The sequence below is a fragment of the Erythrolamprus reginae genome, chromosome 8 (assembly GCF_031021105.1).
Source record: "Erythrolamprus reginae isolate rEryReg1 chromosome 8, rEryReg1.hap1, whole genome shotgun sequence".
NCBI classification, from domain to species: Eukaryota; Metazoa; Chordata; class Lepidosauria; order Squamata; family Dipsadidae; genus Erythrolamprus; species Erythrolamprus reginae.
In genome coordinates this window covers 16703272-16729794 of record NC_091957.1, presented here as the reverse complement: position 1 = coordinate 16729794, position 26523 = coordinate 16703272, and the positions used below count along the sequence as shown (strand labels likewise).

Below are 26523 nucleotides of genomic sequence, written 5' to 3'. Positions count from 1 at the left end.
ATTGCCTAGTCTGTGTCTCTTCCTCCTGTCTTCCAAGGTCTTTCCCACAGACCAGTACAATATTTCTGTCCCCTCCTCTTTACCCCCAAAGACACTAGGGAGGGTCCCTTCTGAGATGCTTCCCACACCCTTCTTTCTTCTCGGGGTTCATCTGCCTCTCATCTGATTATTGCCTAGTCTGTGTCTCTTCCTCCTGTCTCTCAAGTTCATCCTACGTAATACAATACAATACAATACAATACAATACAGTACAATACAATACAATAAGTAAGTAAGTAAGTTAGTTAGTTTGCAGAAGGCAATTAATTCACTTAATTTGTTGGTCACTCTCAGAAAATCCTGGCCAAAATCTGAAGATATCGACCTGGCAGCTCTCCGAGCCAGATAAGGTTTGTGACTGCAAATTCACCCTTGAAAGAGTTTGCTGGATATGAATGAGAATAATTCACAGCAACTTAATAAAAAAGGGGATATTTTGTCAGCACAAGGAGTCTGCTTCGTGGTTTGTGGAATCCTAGGTCAGAACAGGAAGCAGACAAATGACATGGAGTAATCTCGCCAATCTTTGCTAATTCAGCAGCTGCCTTGTTTCTCACAGTCTTTCCAGGAAAGGTAGGTGGTGTGGTTGTGTGGTCGTTCCCCACAGCAAAACTCCCTATCGTTCAATTAACCTGGGCATTTTCCAAAGCGCTCAGCATTTTTGAAGATGTAGAGAGCATGAAAGATTAACCCCATCGACTCCAATGTCGGGCACCCATTCTTGTTCTCTAACCAGCCGAGGATTTTGGTGTGACACACATTATCAACTCAACACATTGCTTGAAATTTTAAAAAAAGAACAACAAAAACAACACCTGCAGACCTATGAGGGACGTTTTATGCGTCCTTTGGTACTTGTGTGTTTAAGGTGTGTGTTTTTCTTTCCTTTTTTTAATGTCAGAACCGTGCAGCCGAAGAGAAAGAGACAAGATCAATCAAAACTGAGAGACAGCGTTGTTTCCTGCTAAGGTGGAATCGTACGGCGCAAAAATAAAATAATATAAAATAAAAAATTCTTACAATACATGCACCCCGCAGGCCAAAATCATTTTTTTAAAGAAGCGTTCTCGCTATTCCTCAGACATAACTCTGTTACTTAAATCCCACAGCACTGAAAAAAACCCCCAAACCTGGTGGGTTTGTAACTTTACCTGCCCTGGAAACATCATTTGCAATGACAATCGGAAAAATAAAAGACTTTCCGCCGTTACAAATCTTTTTATTATTCCGTCCTATCTGCTAAGCAAACGGTTTTAAAAACGATTTGCCAGGAAAGCTTAAAAAAAAATAAAAATTGCATGACGCCACAAGGGAAAAATCCACCCAGAAGCGGAATGGAGAAAACGCAGAGCTAAGAGATCGACTGATAAGACACCACCAAAAAAAGAGTCACATTTCCATATTTTGGATCCCGTTAGCTTCGCCAATGACGTAAGCAAATCAATAAAACCGGAGAATCTTCTCCCAATCTCACGGGAATATAAATATCTTTGCTTCCCACTGCGCGAAGCGACATCAGAAGAAAACGGTCGGCAAAACCAAGTGAAACCTATTCCACAAAGGATCAGGTGCAGTAATGGGCCCCACCTGGTACGAATGGGATCGGCAATCCGCTAGGACTTTTTAGTGGGCTCCGGATGCTGGCGAGGGCATGCCCAATGTGTGCGCGTGCACTCCCCCGTGAAATTTCACCAATTCTGCGCATGCGCAGAAGCAAAAAATAAAAGGTGAAAATTGCCAAAACCTCACCCGCGTGAACATCCTCATGTGAGATTTTGCCCGACACATGAGTGCGTGAACCCACGTGAGATTTCACTTCTGCGCATGTGTCTGGAGCAAAATCTCGCACGAGGATGCACACGGGGCAGATTTCGCCAATTCTGGTCATGCACAGAAGGGGGAAAAAAGCCAAAAATCGCCAAAATTTCATCCGGGTGAGCATCCTCATGTGAGATTTTGCTTTGGGTGCATGCGCAGAAGCGAAGTCTCCCATGGGAGCACACCCAACATGGCCCCTGTGTGAGATTTCACCAATTCTGCCCATGCGCAGAAACAAAACATGGCACCGGACCAGAATATCTCCGGGACCGCCTTCTGCCGCATGAATCCCAGCGACCGGTTAGGTCCCACAGAGTTGGCCTTCTTCGGGTCCCGTCGACTAAACAATGTCTGGTGGGACCCAGGGGAAGAGCCTTCTCTGTGGTGGTTCCGACCCTCTGGAACCAGCTCCCCCCTGAGATTAGGATTGCCCCCACCCTCCCTGCCTTTCGTAAACTCCTTAAAACCCACCTCTGTCGTCAGGTGTGGGGGAACTAAAACATCTCCCCCTTGCCCATGTTGTTTTTATTTATTTATTTATTTATTTGTTTGTTTGTTTGTTTGTTTGTTTTATTATTTAGATTTGTGTGTCGCCCCTCTCCGCAGACTCGGGGCGGCTCACAATAAGATACAACAGTTCATAACAAATCCAAATATAATTTAAAATATTTAAAAAGAACCCCATTTTTCTAACAAACACACACACAAACATACCATGCATAAATTGTACATGCCCGGGGGAGGTGTTTCAGTTCCCCCATGCCTGACGACAAAGGTGGGTCTTAAGGAGTTTACGGAAGGCAGGGAAAGTAGGGGCAGTTCTAATCTCTGGGGGGAGTTGATTCCAGAGAGTCGGGGCCGCCACAGAGAAGGCTCTTCCCCTGGGGCCCGCCAACCAACATTGTTTAGTTGACGGGACCCGGAGAAGGCCCACTCTGTGGGACCTAATCGGTCGCTGGGATTCGTGCGGCAGAAGGCGGTCTCGGAGATATTCTGGTCCAGTGCCATGAAGGGCTTTAAAGGTCATAACCAACACTTTGAATTGTGACCGGAAATTGTTTTGCCATTTGATTGGTTGTGTGCTTGTTTTTTATATATATTGGGATTGTTTTATGAATTTCTTAACTTAAAATTGTAATTGGATTGGTGGGCATTGGATTTGTCACTATGTACTGTTTTTTTTTTTACTATTGTTGTGAGCCGCCCCGAGTCTGCGGAGAGGGGCAGCATATGAATCCAATAAATCTAATCTAAATCTAAAAACAAAAAAAGGCGAAAATTGCAAAAATCTCACCCGTGGCGGCATCCTTGTGCAAGATTTTGCTCTGGATGCATGCGCACAAGCCAAGTCTCACACAGGCGTGTGCCCGACACATGTGCACATGGCCCTTGCATGAGGTTTTGCTTCTGCGCATGCGCCCGAAGTGAAATCTCGCACGAGGATGCTCAGGCAGGTGAGATTTCACCAATTCTGAGCAGAAACAAAAAAAATAGGTGAAAATTGCCAAATTCTCACCTGCACAAGCATCCTTGTGTGAGACTTTGCTTCGCGGGCGAGATTTCACCAATTCTGCGCATGCGCAGAAACAAAAAGAAAGTGCAAAAATTGTCAAAATCTCACTCTCACAAGCATCCTCATGCGAGATTTCGCTTCGCGGGTGAGATTTCGCCAATTCTGCGCATGCGCAGAAACAAAAAGAAAGTGCAAAAATTGTCAAAATCTCACTCTCACAAGCATCCTAATGCGAGATTTCGCTTCGCGGGTGAGATTTTGCCAATTCTGCGCATGTGCAGAAGGGGAAAAAATCTATCTATCTATCTATCTATCTATCTATCTATCTATCTATCTATCTATCTATCTATCTCTATCTATCTATCTATCTATCTATCTATCTAATCTATCTATCTATCTATCTATCTATCTCTATCTATCTATCTATCTATCTAATCTATCTATCTATCTATCTATCTATCTATCTCTATCTCTATCTATCTATCTATCTAATCTATCTATCTATCTATCTATCTCTATCTCTATCTATCTATATATCTATCTATCTATCTATCTATCTAATCTATCTATCTATCTATCTATCTATCTATCTATCTCTATCTCTATCTATCTATCTATCTAATCTATCTATCTATCTATCTATCTATCTATCTATCTATCTCTATCTCTATCTATCTATCTATCTATCTATCTATCTAATCTATCTATCTATCTATCTATCTATCTATCTATCTATCTATCTATCTATCTAATTCAATTTTTTATGCCCCCCTTCTCCTTAGACTCAGCGCGGCTTACAACATGTTAACTTTTTAACAGAGTCAGCCTATTGCCCCCCATAAACTGGGTCCTCATTTGACCCACCTTGGAAGGATGGAAGGCTGGGTCAATCTTGAGCCGCTGGTGAGATTTGAACCGCTGACCTGCAGATCTACAGTCAGCTTTTAGTACTGCACTCCATCCACTGTGTCACCCTGGCTATGTGTCTTGCCTGCGCAAGCATCCTCATGCGAGATTTCACTTCGGGAGCATGCGCAGAAGCAAAGTCTCATGTGGGAGAGCGCACACACATGTCGGGCGCGCGCCTGAGCCCCCGCCAACCTCGTGATCCCAGTACCGGTGGGTGGAGCCCTTCCCTGACCAGGAGAACCCAGGAGAAGACAGCCAGGGAAACCCAAGAGAGCCACGTCAACGGAGGATCTCCCCCTCATCCGTTGGATCAAAGCTGAGGGTGAAAAAGTCCTGGTGGGTTTCCCAGCCAGGCCCACCTACCTCCACGCCTTGAACTTTCAGCTTCATGTGGTCTTCCCGCGTGGTCTTCCCGTCTTTCCGCTTTTTCCAGCAATATCCATCTTTGCGGTATTTCACCTTCTTCCTGTTGTAAAGGATCATAGAGCCATTCTGGGGCCTGCAAGACAAAAAGGAGAGAACACGGTTATTGGGGGGGGGGGCTGTGTAAAGTAGGATTAACAGAGCCGGAAGGGACCTTGGGGATCTTCTAGTCCAGCCTCCTGCTCATGACAAAGCCCTAGACCAGTGATGGCAAACAGAGAGTAACAGAGTAGTAACAGTGCACAGTAACCCTTGAGTTACCAAGGATACACAGAGGAAACGTGGAGGTGGCAGGTATCCCGCTGATAATCCAGAGATACTAGTAGTAATTCAATAATACAATACAGATACATTAAGTGTATAAATGTTATTTACTTTGGCAAATAGCTTAGCCAAAAACAATCCCAGTCATACACAATTACATCAGTCAATACTCACGATACATATACAGTATTATAAGCCTCTCTCAATACATTAAACAATACTACAAGCCTTACTTACACAATACATTAAACCATCATTTGAACACACAGTTCTATAGCATAACAGACTAACTAGAAATAGCAGAGAGTAATCAAAGAGAAATCAGAGAGAGAAAGAGTGAGAGAAAGAGAGAAAGAAAGAAAGAAAGAAAGAAAGAGAGAGAGAGATGCTTCTGGCTCCCTCTTATGGTTAACTGCAGCACTACTTCTTAAAGCTATACAGTGTTCCCTCGATTTTCGCGGGGGATACGTTCCGAGACGGCCTGCGAAAGTCGAATTTCCGTGAAGTAGAGATGCGGAAGTAAATACACTATTTTTGGCTATGAACAATATCACAAGCCTTCCCTTAACACTTTAAACCCCTAAACTGCAATTTCTCATTCCCTTAGCAACCATTTAGATTATTACTCACCATGTTTATTTATTAAAGTTTATTAAAAAAAAATATTTATTAAAGGCGGACGAAAGTTTGGCGATGACATATCGGGTGGGAAAAACCGTGGTATAGGGGGGAAAACAGCAAAGTATTTTTAATTAATATTTTTGAAAAACCGTGATATAGCCGTTTCGCGAAGTTTGAACCCGCGAAAATCGAGGGACCACTGTAGTATTATAATACATTTAAACATACTGTACATTGATAACTGAATTTAAACATGCCTGGGATAAACATATATCCCTCCTAAGATAAAATACAGAAAATAGTATAAGGGCAGACTAGATGGACCATGAGCTCTTTTTCTGCCATCAGACTTCTATGTTTCTATAATAATAACCCAACTAGTTATGTACATAGTACTAACATTTTTCTTCTTGCATGCCAAAAACAGGAGTGCGCTAGCGTGCACATGCCAGCACACAATTCCCCACCATGAACCCCACTGTGCATACACGCATCCCCACAAATGTGCCCGCTCCGTTGGACCATTTTTCACCCTCAGGGTTCCCCGAAATCTCTAGAGTGCGAAAAACGGCCCAAACGGGCAAACCGGAAGTCCATTTCAGCCACTGAAGCTGACTCTAGATCTGTAGGTCAACGGTTCAAATCTCATCGCCAGCTCAAGGTTGACTCAGCCTACCATCCTTCCGAGGTGGGTAAAATGAGGACCTGGATTGTGGGGGCAATAGGCTGGCTCTGTTAAAAAGCGCTATTGCTAACGTGTTGTAAGCCGCCCTGAGTCTAAGGAGAAGGGCAGCATAAAAATCGGACAAATAAATAAATAAATAAATTTCTCCGAGGCCGGAAATCAGGTGGCCCGTGCGTGCATGCGCACTGAAGCCGACATAGGGCGATGCCTTGTGTGCCCTCAGCTATGGCTTGGTGTTGCCACCTGTGACATGCATGCCACAGGTTCACCATCACCACACCTAGACTGTGTTAGACAAAAAAAATCTTGCGAGAGGATATGCGCTTGTGCGAGATTTTGGCACTGGCTGCCGATCGGTTTCCGGTCACAATTCAAAGTGTTGGTAATGACCTTTAAAGCCCTACATGGCCAGAATACATCCGGAACCGCCTTCTACCGCACGAATCCCCAGCGGCCGATAAGGTCCCACAGAGTTGGCCTTCTCCGGGTCCAGTCGACCAAACAATGTCGTTTGGTGGGCCCCAGGGGCAGAGCCTTCTCTGTGGCGGCCCCGGCCCTCTGGAATCAACTCCCCCCAGAGATTAGAACGACCCCCACCCTCCTTGTCTTTCGCAAGTTACTCAAGACCCACCTTTGTCGCCAGGCATGGGGGAGTTAGGATATTCCTTCCCCCTAGGCCATTACAAGTTATGTATGGTATGTTTGTGTGTATGTTTGGTTTTTATAATAAGGGTCTTTAGTTGTTTTATTAAATTGGATTGTTACATTTTTTAAAAAATCATTGTTGTTAGCCGCCCCGAGTCTGCAGAGAGGGGTGGCATACAAATCCAATAAATAATAATAATAATAATAATAAAATAATTATTATTTTGCTTCTGCCAAATTGCCAAAATCTCTCACACATTAAATCCCCTGGTGAGAATTTGCTTCCCGCGCATGAGTCCTTCTTTTCGTTAAACTAGGTCTCAAATAAGCAATGTAAAAATAAGATTGCATGACACAATTGCATTAATAGGATTTTAAACTGGTTTTTACACTATTTTTTTCTACTGTTGTAAGCAGCCCGGAGTCCTTCGGGAGTGGGAAGCATACAAATTTAATTAATGAGTTCTAGACATTTACTACTCTATTGCAAAAGTTGTATTTTCTGCAATATTTAAGGGATTGTGGGGGCAATAGGCTGGTTATGTTAAAAAGTGCTATTGCTAACATGTTTGTAAGCCGCCCTGAGTCTAAGGAGAAGGGAGGCATAAAAATCAGATAGATAGATAGATAGATAGATAGATAGATAGATAGATAGATAGATAGATAGATAGATAGATAGATACATAGATAGATGATAGATAGATACATAGATAGATGATAGATAGAAAGATAGATAGGTAGGTATGTAGGTAGGTAGGTAGGTAGGTAGGTAGATAGATAGATAGATAGATAGATAGATAGATAGATAGATTGATAGATAGATAGATACATAGATAGATGATAGATAGATAGATAGATAGATAGATAGATAGATGATAGATAGATAGATAGATACATAGATAGATGATAGATAGATAGATAGATAGATAGATAGATAGATAGATGATAGATAGATAGATAGATACATACATACATAGATAGATGATAGATAGATAGATAGATAGATAGATAGATAGATAGATAGATAGATGATAGGTAGGTAGGTAGGTAGGTAGGTAGGTAGATAGATAGATAGATAGATGATAGATAGATAGATAGATGATAGATAGATAGATAGATAGATAGATAGATAGATAGATAGATGATAGGTAGGTAGGTAGGTAGGTAGGTAGATAGATAGATAGATAGATAGATAGATAGATAGATAGATAGATAGATAGATAGATAGATAGATAGATACATAGATGATAGATAGATAGATAGATAGATAGATAGATAGATGATAGATAGATAGATAGATGATAGATAGATAGATAGATGATAGATAGATGATAGATAGATGATAGATAGATAGATAGATAGATAGATAGATAGATAGATAGATAGATAGATAGATAGATAGATGACTCCTAAGTCCCTCTCACTATTACTGAGCCAGGTATTACTACCTATAGTATACCTGTGCCTTAGCCTCCAGCCAGTGCCCTAATCCTCTGTTGCTCTCCTCTGCAACTCTTCCAGAGTCTCAACGTCTTTTTTTGGCCACCGAAACTGGATGCCATCTTTCTAGCGTGCTCTTTGCCAAGGCGTCACAAAGGGGGAATACTAACAGTTGGCGTGATTTCGATGCTATTCCCTTTGTCGGTGCAGGATAAAACTCTCCATCTTTCATCCCCCTTTTTCATGCCGACTCCTTAAATACGGCTCGACAATCGTTGCCTCTCGGAAACACACTTTTTGGCAAGAGGAGGGGAAGCTGCGGCGCAAGCGTTTGTCCAATAAGCAGCTGTCACGATTCATTTCAAACTTGGGTGACATGAACGCCCCCCTTCTCCTTTGCTTTCCAGCTTTCTTTTCTTTCCCTTCCCTTCCCTTCTTCCCTTCCCTTCCCTCTTCCTCTATTCCTTTCCTTTCTTCAGTTCCCTTCCTTCTCTTTTCCATTCATTCTTCCTTTCCTTTCCTTCCCTTCCCTTCTTTTCTTCCCTCTTCATTCCTTTTTTCTTTTCTTCCCTTTCCTTTCTCCCCTTCCTTCTTTCTCCTTTCCATTCCTTCTTCCTTTTCTTTCCCTTCACTTCCCTTCCTTTTTCCTCCTTTTCAGTCCTTCCCTTCCCTCCTTCCTCCTTTTTCCTTTCCTTCCCTTCCCTCTTTCTCCATTCCTTTCCTTTCTTCCCTTCCTTCTTCCTCCTTTTCAGTCCTTCCCTTCCCTCCTTCCTCCTTTTTCCTTTCCTTTCCTTCCCTTTCTCCATTCCTTTCCTTTCTTCCCTTCCTTCTTTCTCCTTTTCATTCCTTCTTCCTTTCCTTCTTTCCTTTTCCTTTTCCTTTTTCTCCTTTCGCTTCCCTTCCTTCTTCCTCCTTTCTAGTCCTCCGCTTCCCTCCTTCCTCTTTTTTCCTTTCCTTTCCTTCCCTCTTCCTCCTTCCCTTTCCTTCTTTCCTTCCCTTCCCTCTTTCTCCATTCCTTCCCTTTCATTTCTTCCCTTCCCTTCCTTCTTTCTCCTTTTCATTCCTTCTTCCTTTCCTTCTTTCCTTTACCTTTCTCTCCTTTCGCTTCCCTTCTTTCTTCCTCCTTTCTAGTCCTCCCCTTCCCTCCTTCCTCTTTTTTCCTTTCCTTTCCTTCCCTCTTCCTACTTCCCTTCCCTCCTTTCCTCTGCTTTTCCCTCCCTTCCTTTCCTTCTTCTCTTCCCTCTTTCACCTTCCCTTCCCCCTTACCCTCTTCATTTCTCTGCATCTTTGCTCCCCACCACCACCAACAGCTTTATTCTTCCTGGGAAACTGATATCAAGGGGGAGAAAAACTTGACAATATTTGGCCCAACATTTTGGAAAGGGGAAGGGAGAAAGGCCAATCTTTCCCCCCCCCCCTTCCTTAAAATCTGTGGGTGCTTCATCCTCCAACAGCCGCTGCTGAAGATGGTTACAGAAATTTATAGAAGTACATTAGTCACAGTAATTTGGCTGTGGAGCACCAAGAACACGGAAAGAAATACAACAACATTAGCAGCGGTTGCAGCCATAAACAACTTGGGAACGGAAAAGCTGGGAGTTGGCAGCCTTCGGACCCGTAAATCCTTCGCAAGATGTGGAAGAGAAGCAAGGAAGATTTTTCTTGGGGGGGGAGGGAAGCCGCCCCCTTTTTTCCTCTCCTTTCTCATCTCTCTTTTCCCAGCCCTGAGTTGGTGGGAGGAGGACAGCTCAGGCCGAAATATTAAATTGCACAATTTTTGCAGAGGGTCAATGCACAATTTTGCACCCCGTAGAGCTTTTTTGCAAATTGGAGAAATTTCTTTGCAAATGAGGGTAAATTTTTTTTAAAAAAATTTTTTTTTAAATTCTCCCACAGAGAACATGGGGGGGGGGGTCCAAAATGTGGCCCCTGTCTCTGAAATGTGGATTTGAGGCTTATTGATACTTTCTTTCCTTCCTTCCTTCCTTCCCACCCTCTTCTTCCTCCCTCCCTCCCCTCCCTGCCTCTTCTTTCTTTCTTTCTTTCCTTCCCCCTCCTTCCTTCCTCCCTCCCTGCTTCTTTTTCTTTCTTTCTTTTTTTCTTTTCTTCCTTCCTTCCCTTCCTCTTCTTCCTTCCTCCCTCCCTGACTCTTTCTTTCTTTCTTTCTTTCCTTCCTTACTTACTTTGTTTCTTTCATACAATACACCTCTCCTCCCTCCCTCCTTTCTCTCCCTCTTCTTCCTCCCTCCCTCCCTCCCCCCATGCATCTTTCTTTCTTTCCTTCCTCCCTTCCCTCCTCCTTCCTTCCTTCATTTATTTTATTCATTCATTCATTCATTCATTTATTCAACTTCTATTCCACCCAATCCTGAAGGACTCAGGGCAGCTTACAATAATAATATAAATACAAATACAAATAGATACAGAACAGTAAGTAGTATTCCTTCCTTCCTTCTTTCCTTCCTTCCTTTATTTTATTTATTTATTTAATCAACTTCTATTCCGCCCAATCCCGAAGGACTCAGGGCAGCTTACAATAATAATACAAATACAAATTCCTTCCTTCCTTCCTTATTTGTACTTATAGGCTGCCCAATTCCTTTCGGACTCTGGGCAGTGTACAGCATAAAAATATAAAACCAATATAAAATAGTATATACCCGTTAAAATACTTTCATCCTAATAAAAAAGCCTGAGGAGATTTTTGCTTGCTGCGGTTTGGCAGGGTATTCGTGTGGGGTGTTTTTTTTTACCCCCACCGGAAAGGTCTCTCAGGGGTCACCTTTGATTTCCAGAATTCCTCATGTGAGGAGTCCGGACTCCCAGAATGCTCCACCAGGTCTGTCAAGGCCTCACCCAGCTTCGTTAAGGAGGAAGGGGAGGGGGGCTGCCAAATAGGCTGCACTGATTGGTGGACTTACCTGAAGGAGGGAAAACCTCCACCAATCACTGAGCCCAGTGTTCACAGTCATCATCATTACACTGTTCACCTCATCAGAGCTAGCCATTTTGTTTCCTTCCTTCCCTCCTCCACGTTTCCTCCTCTTTTCCTTTCCTTTCCACCTTTTATTTCCTTCCTTTCACTTATTTCCTTTCCTTCCCTTCTTCCTTCTTCCTCCTTTTATTTGCTTTGCTTTCTCCTTCTTCCCTCTTCCTTCTTCCTCCTTTTATTTCCTTTCCTTTGCTTTCTCCTTCCCTCTTCCTTCTCCCTTCTTCCTCCTTTCCTTTCCTTTCCTTTCCATCCCTTCCCTCTTCCCCCTTTCCTTTATCCTTTTTCCTTCTTCCCTCTACCTTCTTCCTTCTTCCTCCTTTCCTTTCTTTCCTATTCCATCCCTTCCCTTCCCTCTTCCTCCTTCCGTTCCCTTTCCTTTCTCCATCTTCCCTCTACCTTCTTCCTTCTTCCCCCTTTCCTTTCCCTTCCTGTCCTTTCCTTCTTCCCTTCCCTCTTCCCCCTTTCCTTTCCCTCCCTTTGCCTTCAGAAATTGTGGATGCTCCATCACTGGACGCTTTCAAGAAGAGACTGCACGGCCACTTGTCACAAATGGTGGAGGGTCTTCTGCTCAAACACGGGGTTGGACTAGATGATCCTCCAAGGTCCCTTCCAACTCTATTCTGATTGATTGATTGATTGATTGATTGATTGATTGATTGATTGATTGGCTCTTCTGCTCAAGCACAGTTAGTCTAGAGATGACCTCCAGGGTGGCGCAGTGGTTAGAGTGCATCACTACAGGCTACATCAGCTGACTGCTATCTCTAGTTCAGTGGTTCAAATCTCACCACTGGCTCAAGGTTGACTCAGCCTTCCATCCTTCCCATGTGGGTCAAATGAGGACCCAGATTGTTTGGGTCAAGAGGCTGACTCTGTACATGGCTTAGAGAGAGCTAAGTATATAAGTCTAAATGCTATCGCTATTGCTCTGTTATTCTGTTCTCTCCCCAAAATCAAGCTTTTGAATCTCCAAATCATTCTGTGATTAAAAAAAACCCAGCCAGGTTCAGACTTGAGCCTGTGGCTGGCCAGTTCTCACCTCCTCTCGCTCCCAAATTTCTCCGATAGGCAATATTTCCTGATTTATCCGTTATCAAATCATCGCGCGTCCCCGTTGAGACATCCTTAAATGTGATTATGTGGAAATTCTTTTCTCTTTTACGGCTCGGTGGCCTTTGAAAACGGTTCCCTCGTCACTCCGGCTGGCCGATTTGAGGCCTCGGGGAAAAGACCGATCTCTTCAGAGGTGATGCAGTTTTCCTGTGCTGGGCAGGTATGAAAATTTAAGAGGCCTATCTCCTGTCTCTTCAATCCATCACCGTGGCTGTCAAGTGACGCCAAATTTCATGAGGGAGTTGCTGACCCTTTCCAGCGTGAAACGGGTGTACTCAAAATGGGAGCGGAGCCTATTTGGGGGATTGTGCGAATGTGATATGAGGAGGGCCGGTATTCAGACGGTTGATACCAGTTCGGGTGAACTGGTAGTGAACATTTTGAGAAGTGAGGAGAACCGGCAAATACCGCCATCTCTGGCTTCCCTTGGTTTTTTTTACCTCAGCTAATTCATGGTATCTCCGGAACCGCCTTCTGCCGCACAAATCCCAGCGACCAATTAGGTCCCACAGAGTTGGCCTTCTCTGGGTCCCGTCAACTAAACAATGTCGGTTGGCGAGGCCCAGGGGAAGAGCCATCTCTGTGGTGGTTTCGACTCTGGAACCAGCTGCCCCCGGAGATTAGAACTGCCCCCACCTTCCTTGCCTTCCGTAAACTCCTTAAAACTCACCTCTGGCGTCAGGCATGGGGGAATTGAGGCATTCCCCCCCTCCCCCGGGCTTATACAATTTATGTATGGTATGTCTGTGTGTATGTCTGGTTTAATAATGGGGTTTTTAATGTTTTTTTAAAAATTTATTAGATTTGTTGTGAATTGTTCTATTGTATGTTGTGAGCCGCCCCGAGTCTATGAGAGGGGCGGCATATAAATCTAATAAAATAGAATAAATAAATAAATTAAATAAATAAATAAATAAATGTGGCAAAGCAAATTTCCGCGCTTCAGCTGAGGTAAAACAACAGCTCAGCTCACCAGCGTTGACACCGAGGATGGTCTTGGAGTACTGCATGCACTCTCTCATAGAAGCAGTAGGAAAAAATTGGGATTGTGTGAATGCATTACAAGGAGAGCTGGTATTTAACTGGCTTGTACCAGTTCGGACGAACTGGTAGCGGCCATTTTGAGAAGTGAGGAGAACCGGCAAATACCGGTAGTTCTGGCTTTCCTTGAATTTTTTTTTTTTTACTTCAGCTAATTTGCGCGGCAGAGCAGATTTCCACGCCTCACCTGAGGTAAAACAACAGCTCGACTGACCAATGCTGACATTGAGGGTGGTCTTGGAGGGCTACATGCACGCTCTCATGGAAGCGGAGGAAAATATTGGGATTGTGTGAGTGCATTATGAGGAGCTGGTATTCAGCCGGTTCATACCAGTTTGGGCGAACTGGTAGTGGACATTTTGAGAAGTGCAGAGAATCAGCAAATACCGCCACCTTTGCCTTCCTTTTTATTTTTTTTAACCTCAGCTGATTCACATGGCAGAGCGGATTTCCGCGCCTCAGCTAAGGTAAAACAATAGCTCGGCTCACCAGCGCTGAGTTTTTAAGAAGAGATTGGCAGCTCTTTGTTCCGAATGGTAGAGGCTTCTCCTGCTTGAGGAGGGGCTTGGGCTAGATGACCTCTGAGGTCCCTTCCAGCCCTACGATTCTACCTTCTACTGCAAGGGTCTCCATATTTAACAGTGGTGAAGCCTTGTGGACTTCAGCTCCCAGAATTCCTCAGTCTGGAATGATAAAAGGGTCCCTTGCTTGAGCAAAGGGTTGGGCTAGATCAGTGTTTCCCAACCTTGGCAACTTGAAGATATCTGGACTTCAATTCCCAGAATTCCCCAGCCAGCATTTGCTGGCTGGGGAATTCTGGGAGTTGAAGTCCAAATATCTTCCAGTTGCCAAGTTTGGGAAACACTGGGCTAGATGACCTCCAAGGTCCCTTCCAATGCTGTTATTCTATGTTCTATGTCATAGTCCTCGACGTACGACCACAATAAAGACCAAAATCTCCACATCTAAGCAAATACCATTGTTTAGTGAGCTTTGTCTCATTTTATGACCTTCCGTGCCTTGACTGTTAAGCGAATCACTGCGGTTGTTGAGTTAGTCACTCGGTTTTTAAGCGAATCAGGCTTCCCCATCGACTTTGCCTGTCGGAAAGCCATCAAAGGGGACAACCCCCACACCCCCTGCCGGGACATTGCCAACTATCATAAATGCAAGTCACTTAGCGACAATTATAAGTATGGGGAAAAAACAGTCCGGAGTCATTTTTTTTCAGCGTAACTTTGAACTGTTACTAAACAAAACGGTTGTAAATTAAGAACTACCTTTTAAAATGACTTGGGTTTTATTTTTTCCTCAGAGAAATGTTTTGTTTTCGGCTGAATTCTGTGTTCTTCTTCGAACTGCACATTAAATCCGATTCCTGAGCAAACACATCCATAAATAACACCCAGGGTTGAAAGGCGATGTTCCCCCCCCCCCCCAACTATTTATTTATTTATTTTGCACTTCTCTTCGAGTTTCTTGGGTCAGAAAATAATTCCATCGGAGTGCAAAAGGGCACGCTTAATGGAAAAAGGTTCAGGAGCCATGTCCATTGTCCCGAGCCGACCCATTGTAACCTCAGAGTTGCTATGGAGGGAGGGGCTTACTCTGCGGAGGAATAAATGAGAAAGAGATTGCTCTGAGCTCATGAAACTGAGACCTCTTAAAATAGCCCTAAGATTCATTCTCACTCAGTTCTCCCATAAAGCTAGTCCTTCCGCTTAAGAACAGTTCATTTTCAGTTCGGGGGAACTGGAAACAACGGTGGGAGCCTCCACCCACCGGCCCGACATCATCACATGTGATCTGTGCATGTGCAGAAACACCACCCACACGAGTTGACAGTTCTAAATCGGGAGCGAACGTAAGTGAAGCCCACTCCTACTTAGGGCCCCTTTTTTCACAAAGGGGTCTAATTAATTAATTAATTGATTGATTGATTTGATTAATTAATTAATTAAAACATTTTAGTTTCTTTATTGAAGAAAGAACAACACCAAAATAAATGTGTGTCTACATGCACAAATCACATAGAAACATAGAAGACTGACGGCAGAAAAAGACCTCATGGTCCATCTAGTCTGCCCTTATACTATTTTCTGTATTTTATCTTACAATGGATATATGTTTATCCCAGGCATGTTTAAATTCAGTTACTGTGGATTTATCAACCACGTCTGCTGGAAGTTTGTTCCAAGGATCTACTACTCTTTCAGTAAAATAATATTTTCTCATGTTGCTTTTGATCTTTCCCCCAACTAACTTCAGATTGTGTCCCCTTGTTCTTGTGTTCACTTCACATATTAAAAACACTTCCCTCCTGAACCTTATTTAACCCTTTAACATATTTAAATGTTTCGATCATGTCCCCCCTTTTCCTTCTGTCCTCCAGACTATACAGATTGAGTTCATTAAGTCTTTCCTGATACGTTTTATGCTTAAGACCTTCCACCATTCTTGTAGCCCGTCTTTGGACCCGTTCAATTTTGTCAATATCTTTTTGTAGGTGAGGTCTCCAGAACTGGACACAGTATTCCAAATGTGGTCTCACCAGCACTCTATATAGCGGGATCATAATCTCCCTCTTCCTGCTTGTTATACCTCTAGCTATGCAGCCAAGCATCCTACTTGCTTTCCCTACCGCCTGACTGCACTGTTCACCCATTTTGAGACTGTCAGAAGAGAGAAATTTGAGTATGAGGAATATAAAAACAAATACAAATACAGTGGTTGCTCTACCTACAAACGCCTCTACTTACGAACTTTTCTAGATAAGAACCGGGCGTTCAAGATTTTTTTGCCTCTTCTCAAGAACCATTTTCCACTTAGAAACCCGAGCCTCCGAAACTATAACCGGAAAAGGCAGGGAGAAGCCTCCATGGGGCCTTTCTAGGAACCTCCTAGGAGGAAACAGGGTTGGAAAAGGCGGGGAGAAGCCTCTGTGGGGCCTCTCTAGGAATCTCCTGGGAGGAAACAGGGCTGGAAAAGGTGGGGAAAAGCCTCCAGAGGGCCTCTCTAGGAATCTCCTGGGAGGAAACAGGGTTGGAAAAGGTGGGGAGAAGCCTCTGTGGGGCGTCTCTAGGAATCTCCTGGGAGGAAACAAGGCCTCCACCCTCCCCGTGGTTTCCACAATTGCACACATTATTTGTTTTTACATTGATTCCTATGGAAAAAATTGCTTCTTCTTAACAAACTTTTCCTCTTAATAACCTGGTTACGGAATGAACTAAGTTCTTAAGCAGAGGTACCACTATATATAATTTTTGCATTAAACCTCTACCATAATAGGTGGTTAATGTCTTAATTGAATAGAAAGGAGAGAACGGTATAAACGCATTAATAAAATAAAAAGAAAAAAGTAAAGAAGAGTTAAAAAGAAAGGAGGAAAGAGAAGAAGAAAAGAGAAAGAGAAGGAGCAGAGACAAGTCAACCTCTTTGTTGACTATCATATCTCACACCCTTTATTGTTACATTTCTGTTAATTACTGGTATTTTTGTGGTCACTGGTTTATATAGGGATCGGATTTAATGGGCCTCTCAATTTGGAAAGGAAGACGTGCAGTTCAATGTAGACACAAAAACCCCAGCCCAAAATAAAAATCTTTCTCGGAACAAAAACAAACAAAACACCAGAAAAAGAACATCAGGTTGTTTTAAAGTACTTCTCAACTTACAACCTTGTGGTAACGATGCTGGCAGATGAACCAAAGAGGTGCTATCAAGGGAATGAACAGAACGAGTCCTCGGAGACGGGTGGCATACAAATCCTAATAATAATAATAATAATAATAATAATAATAATAATAATAATAATAATGAGGAGGAGGAGGAGGAGGAGGAGAAGAAGAAAAGAAGAAGAAAAGAAGAAGAGGAGGAGAAGGAGGAGGAGGAATAGGAGGAGGAGGAGGAGGAGAAGAAGAAGAAAAGAAGAAGAGGAGGAGAAGGAGGAGGAGGAATAGGAGGAGGAGGAGGAGAGGAAGAAGAAGAAGAAGAAGAAGAAGAAGAAGAAGAAGAAGAAGAAGAAGAAGAAGAAGAAGAAGAAGAAGAAGAATGGACGACATAGCTCAGAGCTGCCTAATGGGCAAAGAAAGAAACCCTCCCTAGTTTTTGGGGTGAGATAGCGGGAGATTTGTACTTTCAGATTTGCAAGATTCTGGTAGTAGTATGTGGGAGATAGGGAAAAGAGACTCGGCCATGGGAACAAACAGATAAGAGACAGCGTAACTCATGGCTGCATAACGGGCGAAGAAAGTAGCTCAGAAGGGACCGTCCCTACTTTCTCAGGCTGTAAAGGAGACAACGGGATAATTTTATTTATTTTATTTATTTTATTTATTTATTTTATTTATTTTATTTATTTTATTTATTTTATTTATTTTATTTATTTTATTTATTTTATTTATTTTATTTATTTTATTTATTTTATTTATTTTATTTATTTTATTTATTTTATTTATTTTATTTATTTTATTTATTTTATTTATTTTATTTATTTTATTTATTTTATTTATTTTATTTATTTTATTTATTTTATTTATTTTATTTATTTTATTTATTTTATTTATTTTATTTATTTTATTTATTTTATTTTGTCCAATACACAATGTGGGTTTTAGTGGGTATATATCTATATACAGTACACATAGTAAAATACATGATGAAGGTTATAGAGGAGATACTCATAGTAAAATATATCTAAGAAATAATAGAAAAGAAGATATAGTAATAGAACATATCAATGAAAGAATAGAAGAAGAGATATAGGAATAGAAGAAAGGTATAGGAGATATAGGAGAGCAATAGGACTGGGGACAGAAGGCACTCTAGTGCACTTGTACTCGCCCCTTACTGACCTCTTAGGAATCTGGATAGGTCATTGTATTTTCGGACTTGCAAGGTTCTCGTAGCAAGCAGAAAAGACCTTGGGAGACCAGGAAAAAAGACCCAACCAAGGCAATTGTCATGTAACAGTCAACTGAGCCCACAGCTGCATAAGGAATAGAGAAAGAGACCCTGCCTAGTTTCTCAGGCTCTGAAAGAGACCTTGGGAGAATTGTACTTTCAGACTTGCAAGATTTCTTGGGGGGCTAGGTGACAAGGACCTTGGGAGATGAGAAGAAGAGGTATAACCAAGGGAATGGTCAGATAAGAGACTCCATGGCCTGCCCCTGGATTTTGGAAGGAATAAAAAGCTCAGAAGGGACCCTCCCTAGTTTCTCAGGCAGTAAAGGAGACAGCAGGAGAATTGTACTTTCACACTTGCAAGATTCTTAGAAACCTAGAAGATTGACGGCAGAACAAGACCTCCTGGTCCATCTAGTCTGCCCTAATACGATTTACTGTATTTAATCTTAAGATGGATCTATGTTTATCTTCTCTTCTCTATTTTATTATTCTATTCCATCCTACTCTACTGTACTCTGATGAAAAGAAGGACTAGGGGAGAGATGATAGCAGTCTTCCAATATCTCAAGAATTGGAAGATGCTATCATGTCACCCCTGGTCCTTCTCTTTCTCATACTAAACAATGTCAGTTCTCTCAATCACCATCCTGGTTTAACCTTCAGATCCTTTATCATCCTTCTTGGTTGATAGTTGTTGATGTTGCGAATCCTGGGGAATTAAGATTGTCCCAGTTTGTTTCTTTTACTTAGTCTCGGTTGAACAGTGGCGCGAAGAGGAATAAAAACTGGGGTTTCCTCCCCCCAGCCAGTTCCTGAGTCAAATAGAGTCATAGAAACATAGAAGATTGATGGCAGAAAAAGACCTCCTGGTCCATCTAGTCTGCCCTTCTACTATTTCCTGTATTTTATCATAGAATGGGTATATGTTTATCCCAGGCATGTTTCAATTCGGTTCCTATGGATTTACCAACCACATCTGATGGATGTTTGTTCCAAGCATGTACTACTCTTTCAGTCAAATAATATTTTTTCACACATTGCTTCTGATCTTTCCCCCAACTAACCTCAGATAGTGGCCCCTTTGTTGTTGGGTTCACTTTCCTATTAAAAACACTTCCCTCCTGAACCTTATTTAACCCTTTAAAGATATTTAAATGTTTTGATCATGTCCCCCCTTTCCCTTCTGTCCTCCAGACTATACAGATTAAGTCTTTCCTGATCAGTTTTATGCTTAAGACCTTCCACCGTTTTTGTAGCCCGTCTTTGGACCCGTTCAATTTGATCCATCTCTTTTTGCAGCTGAGGTCTCCAGAACTGGACACAGAATTATTCCAAATGGGGTCTCCCCAGCGCTCTATACAGCGGGACCACAATCTCCCTCTTCCTGCTTGTTCTACCTCTAGCTATGCAGCCAAGCCTTCTACTCGCTTTTCCTACCGCCTGACTGCACTGTTCACCCATTTTTAGACTGTCAGAAATCATTAACCCTAACAGTCTCAAAAAGAGACACAGTCAAGGGAATGGTCAGATAACAGACCACATAGCCCTCAGCTGCATAATGAGCAGAGAAAGAGACTCAGAAGGGACCCTCCCTAGTTTCTCACGTTGTAAAAGACCATAACCAAATCAGTGGACCAACACAACGTAATAGACCTGATATACTTGGACTTCAGCAAAGCTTTTGATAAAGTTGACCACAACCTCCTAATCCACAAATTAGAAAAAAACGGGGTAGGTTACAACACAATTGGCTGTCCAACCGCACGCAACGAGTTGTCCTCAATGGTTCCAAATCCACATGGAAGAAGGTAGGCAGTGGGGTACCACAGGGTTCTGTCCTGGGCCCTGTACTCTTCAATATTTTCATTAATGACCTGGACAAAGGGAGTAGAAGGGGAACTAATCAAATTCGCAGATGACACCAAACTGGCAGGGGTAGCCAACTCCCTAGAGCAGTGATTTTCAACCTTTTTTGAGCCATGGCACATTTTTTACATTTACGAAACCCTGGGGCACATTGAGCAGTGGGGTGGGGTGGGGCTAAAAAAAGTTTGGACAAAAAAATTCTCTCTCTCTCTCTTCCTCCCTTTTGCTTTATTTCTATCTCCCTCCCTCTTTCTCTCCCTTCCTTCCTTCCTCTTTCTTTCTCTCTCTCTCCATCCCTCTTTCTTTCTCTTCCTTCCTTCCTCTCTTTTTTGCTCTCTTTCTCTCCCTCCCTACCTCCCTCTATGTCTTTCTCTCTCTCCTTCCCTCCCTCTCTTTCTCTCTCTCTCTCTTGCTTTCTTTCTCTCTCGCTTTCTTTCTCTCCCTTGCTTTCTTTCTCTCTTTCTTTCTCTCTCTCTTGCTTTCTCTCTCTCTCTCTCTTGCTTTCTTTCTCTCTTGCTTGCTTTCTCTCCCTTGCTTTCTTTCTCTCTTTCTTTCTCTCTCTCTTGCTTTCTCTCTCTCTCTCTCTTGCTTTCTTTCTTTCTCTCTTTCTTTCTCTCTCTCTTGCTTTCTTTCTCTTGTGCTTTCTTTCTCTCTCTCTCTTGCTTTCTCTCTTGCTTTCTCTCTTGCTTTCTCTCTTGCTTTCTCTCTCTCTCTTTCTCTCTCTGAGCTTCACGGCACACCTGATCATGTCTCGCGGCACACTAGTGTGCCGTGGCACACTGGTTGAAAAACACTGCCCTAGAGGACAGGCTCAAAATACAGAAAGATCTAGACAGATTAACACTATGGGCCCAAACTAACAACATGATGTTCAACGTCAACAAGAGCAAAGTCCTTCACCTTGGTAAAAAAAAACACCTAGACACACATACAGCCTGGGAGAAATCCCACTTAGCAGTAGTGACTGCGAAAGAGATCTTGGAGTCTTAGTGGATAATCAACTAAACATGAGCCAGCAATGTGCAGCAGCGGCCAAAAAAGCCAACACTATCCTAAGCTGCATCAACAGGGGGATACACTCCAAGACCAGGGAAGTATTAACACCACTCTACTACGCCCTGGTCAGACCACATCTGGAGTACTGCATCCAGTTCTGGTCACCACACTTCAAAAGAGACATTGAAACTCTGGAGAAGGTGCAGAAAAGAGCAAACAAAATGATTAGGGGACTTGAAACCAAGACTTACGAAGAGAGATTGCGGGAACTGGGCATGGATAGCCTAGAGAAAAGGAGGGCCAGAGGGGACATGATAGCTGTATACAGGTATATGAGGGGTTGCCACAGAGAGGAGGGGGCCACTCTATTCTCCAGAGCACCAGAGGGCCGGACGAGGAACAATGGCTGGAAGCTGACCAAGGAGAGATTCAACCTGGAAGTAAGGAAGAACTTCCTGACGGTCAGAGCGATCAACTGCCTGTGGAGGTTGTGAACTCCCCAACTCTGGATACCTTCAAGAGGAGATCGGACTGGCATTTGGCTGGGGTGCTTTAGGATTCCTGCTCAGGCAGGGGGTTGGACTTGATGACCTGCATGGTCCCTTTCAACTCTAACAATAAATGAATGAATGAATTAATGAATTAATGAATTAATGAATGAATGAATGAATGAATGAATGAATTAATGAATTAATGAATTAATGAATAAACAAACAGTGGGAGAATTGTACTTTCGGACTTGCAAGATTCTTGTAGGCTAAAGCACAAGAGAGATGAGAAAAAGAGACATAGCCAAGGGAATGGTCCAATACGAGACTGCATAGCCTGCCCCGAATATTGGAAGGGGTAAGAAGTTCACAAGGGACCCTTTCTAGTAATTTCGGAGGTGCAAGATTTGCTTAACACCATTTTTCAATAAAGTAAAATTTAACTCAACCAAGAGGATGTCAAGAAGTAGCCTTAACGCTCCCTCCTTGATTTTTTCTTTAAAAGGTCATTGTTCCTTTGTTGAAATTTACCCCTTTCTCCAAAATAGCGGGCACGCCGTCGGTCATTCAGCCCAGGACTGGCCTCCGCCATAAATTACGAGCCCTTTCGAGCGCCGAGACTATGATATTCACCTAATCGCATTACTGCAATATTAATAAGCCTGTTTAGTGCATCCAGTTTCCTTCTAAATTGTCACATAAAAATTTGGTAAATGTCAGGCGTATAATTTAATCGGGAACTCGGGCTACGCAGTAAATATTGAGACAGTAATGGAAACTCCAAGTTTTCCAGAGCTAAGGAGTCAGGTCAAGCAAATTCCACCTGCGAGGAGGTCCAGTTTTCTAAAAAAAAATATCCAATCTTTTATTGTTCTGCTCTTTTAATTCTTCAGAGTGCCTGCAGGAAAGACGGGATCTGGGAATGACTCAGTCCGTCTCAAAGTTGGCTTGGGAAAAGAGGAATGTTCAAGGTCAGTGGGCACTTCCCCATTCAGAATACAGAAGAACAGGAGTTGGAAGCAATCTTGGAGGTCTGCTCAAATGGTTGGCCAATCTCTTCTTGAAAACCTCTAGTGATGGATCACCCACAACTTCTGGAGGCATCCATCCATCCATCCATCCATCTATCTATCTATCTATCTATCTACCCATCTATCCCTAGATCTGTCCATCCACCCACCCACCCACCCACCCACCCATCCCATCCATCCATCTCTCTCTCCCTCTGTCTGTCATGCATCTTATCTATCTCAGAATCATGGGATTACAAGGGACCTTGGAGGTCTTCTAGTCCAACCCCCTACTCAAGCAACAGACAACGGGCGTGCAGTGGTTAGAGTGCAGTACTGTAAGCTACTTCAGCTGATCACCAGCTGCTAGCAGCTTGGCAGATCGAATCTCAGTAGGCTCAAGGTTGACTCAGCCTACTATCCTTCTAAGGTTGGTAAAATGAGTTCCCAGATAACAACAACAACAACAACAACAACAGAATTGGAAGGGACCTTGGAGGTCTTCTAGTCCAACCCCCTGCTTACGCAGGAAACCCTACACTACTTCAGACAGATGGTTATCCATGCTATTCTCCAAAGCACCTGAGGGTAGAACAAGAAGCAATGGGTGGAAACTAAACAAGGAGAGAAGTAATTCAGAACAAGGGAGAAATTTCCTGACAGTCAGAACAGTTGATTAGTGGAACAGCTTGCCACCAGAAATTGTGAATGCCCCAACGCTGGAAGTTTTTCAGCAGATGTTGGATAACCATCTGTCTGAAGTAGTGTAGGGTTTCCTGCCTAAGCAGGGGGTTGGACTAGAAGACCTCCGTGTCCCTTTCAACTCATTATTATTATTATTATTATTATTATTATTATTATTATTATTATTCATTATTCATTATTATTCATTATTATTCATTATTATTCATTATTATTGTTGTTGTTATTGTTATATTTCTGCAAATAAATCCTTGCCATCTTGCCAACTGTCAGGGTGTATTTAAGATGTTCTTTTCGGGCTGAGCCGACATGCAAAACACATTTCGGGCTCTGAAGCCAACATCCACCTCTAGAGCTTCGGCATAAATCTGACAAGAAGCTGAAAACAATAATTCTTTGCAGGAGCTGCTCAGCGTCTCGGCATCTCTCCAAGCAGAAGCATCTGTTACAAGCCATGGTGGCATCTCAGGTGCTGAGTTGCCCTCACCCTGCGTATGATGTGAATTATGTAATTTGTTGGGGGTGGGGATGGGTGGGAAGAATGGATCGCTGGGGGGGGCAGGGAACCAGTGCAAATCCCCCCCCCATTTGACACCCACCAGGAGTTGGGCGGCTTACAAATCTAATAAAATAAATAAAATAAATTCCTGTCCTCAGAGAGGGGCAGCATCCAATTATTATTATTATTATTATTATTATTATTATTATTATTATTATTATTATCATTATTATTGGATGCTGCCCCTCTCCGAGGACAGGAATTTATTTTATTTATTTTATTATTATTATTAATAATAATAATAATAATATTGATTATTATTATTACTATTATTATTATTATTACTAATAGTATTAGTGCTATTACTATTACCATTATCATCATCATCATCATCATCATCATCTTTTTTTCTCTTTCTCTTTCTCTCTCTCTGTCATAGAAACATAGAAGAAACCTCGAAGATTGACGGCAGAAAAAGACCTCCTGGTCCATCTAGTCTGTCCTTATACTATTTCCTGTATTTTATCTTAGGGTGGATCTATGTTTATCCCAGGCATGTTTCAATTCAGTGACTGTGGGTTGACCAACCATGTCTGCTGGAAGTTTGTTCCAAGCATCTACTACTCTTTCAGTCAAATAATATTTTCTTACGTGGCTTCTGATCTTTCCCCCAACTGACCTCAGATTGTGTCCCCTTGTTCTTGTGTTCACTTTCCTATTAAAAACACTTCCCTCCTGAACATATTGACATATTTGAATGTTTCAATCGTGTCCCTCCTTTCTCTTCTGTCCTCCAGACTAGACAGGTTGAGTTCATGAAGTCTTTCCTGATGAGTTTGATGCTTGAGACCTTCCACCATTTTTGTAGCCCGTCTTTGGACCCGTTTAATAATGATGATGATGATGATGATGATGATGATGATAATAATAATAATAATAATAATAATAATAATAATAATAATGACGATCCATCATGCACTACACCCCCGCAGTGATGTTGACAGACTGTATTTACCAAGGAAAATAGGCGGCAGAGGACTTTTGCAAGTGAAGCAGACAGTGGAAGAAGAGAAGCATGCATTAGCTGATTATGTGAAGGAGAGCAAAGAGTCAGCGTTGATGGAGGTCAACAATAGGAAGCTTCTCAAGGTGAAGCAAACCAAGGACCAATATAGAAAAACTGTAACTCAATGTCGTATGGACAGTTGGCGGAACAAAGCATTGCATGGCCAGTTCTTGGAGAAGATTGAAGGCAAAGTGGATAAAGAAAAGACCTGGTCATGGCTTACAAATGGAACACTCAAAAAGGAGACAGAAGGACTAATACTGGCGGCACAAGAACAGGCCATTAGAACAAATGCTGTCAAAGCCAGAATTGAAAAATCAACAGACTCTGTAAAGAAACAGATGAAACAATCGATCACATACTCAGCTGCTGCAAAAAGATCGCACAGACTGACTACAAGCATAGACATGATGCTGTGGCACAGATGATCCACTGGAACTTGTGATGGAACTACCATTTACCAGTGGCAAAGAACTGGTGGGATCATAAGCCCAAAAAAGTGGTAGAAAATGAGCAAGCAAAACTACTGTGAGACTTCCGACTTCCGACTGACCGAATTCTGAAGCATAACACACCAGACATCCTGATTGTGGGAAAAAAGAAAATATGAATCATCGACATCGCAATCCCAGAATTGAGGAGAAGCAGCTAGAGAAATTAGTGAAATACGAAGATCTAAAAATCGAGCTGCAACGACTCTGGCATAAGCCAGTGAAAGTGGTCCCAGTGGTACTTGGCACACTGGGCGCAGTGCCAAAGGATCTCAGCAGACATTTGAAAACCATCGGAATTGACAAAATCTCCATCTGTCAATTGCAAAAGGCCGCTTTACTGGGATCGGCAAACATAATTCACCACTACATCACGCAGTCCTAGGTGCTTGGGAAGCGCCTGACTGGTGATGAAATATGAAATCCATCATAGTGATCTCGTTTGCTGTGTTGTATTGACATAATAATAATAATAATAATAATAATAATAATAATAATAACAACAACAACAACAACAACAAAAGCAACAACAACAAACAACAACAACATTTTTGAGGAAGATGTAATGATGGACTTCTTCCATGCTCTCGAGGTTTCCTCCATAAAGTCCCAACTCACAAACGTGAACACCAGCTAGCAATCGGAAGACATGACAATAACTCTTCGCTTGTGTAACAGATGGAGAGACTCGACCCTAGTTTCGACTGGAAAAAAGGTGAGTGTCCCAGAACAATCCAACTTCAAAAACATTCCCAGACAAAACCAAGCCATCGACAGGCACGTTGAGGAAAAGCACAGCTACACGCCGTTCAAAAAGATAGAATCTAGCGGCTAAAAGGGAAAGAAAATTGGGTCTCGCCAGTAATCAACTTTCAAGCTGGTGCAGAAGTTGGTGAGAAATCAACGGCTTGCCATACTATCTATAGAAGGCCTGATGTTTGTGGGAATTTGCGAGGGGGGATTTTCGTGGTGCAGCCGCAAAGTATTCTGTCGAGTG

The 26523-nt window shown here is 42.5% G+C and overlaps 1 protein-coding gene across 3 annotated transcripts in view; it reads right to left on the bottom strand.

Annotated features, from left to right (window-relative positions):
• The window catches only part of CAMTA1 (calmodulin binding transcription activator 1), a 248156-nt gene that overhangs the window by 162746 nt on the left and 58887 nt on the right, over positions 1 to 26523 (bottom strand). For 2 of the 3 annotated variants that reach the window (XM_070759048.1, XM_070759046.1), the window contains exon 2: positions 4643 to 4778. Coding sequence is in view for 2 of the 3 variants with exons in the window: in XM_070759046.1 (XP_070615147.1) it covers positions 4643 to 4762 (120 nt within the window). In the remaining variant the exon portion in view is untranslated. Of the gene's footprint in view, positions 1 to 4642; positions 4779 to 11017; positions 11083 to 26523 lie in introns of those variants that run through there. The other variant, XM_070759047.1, reaches the window with a different exon arrangement.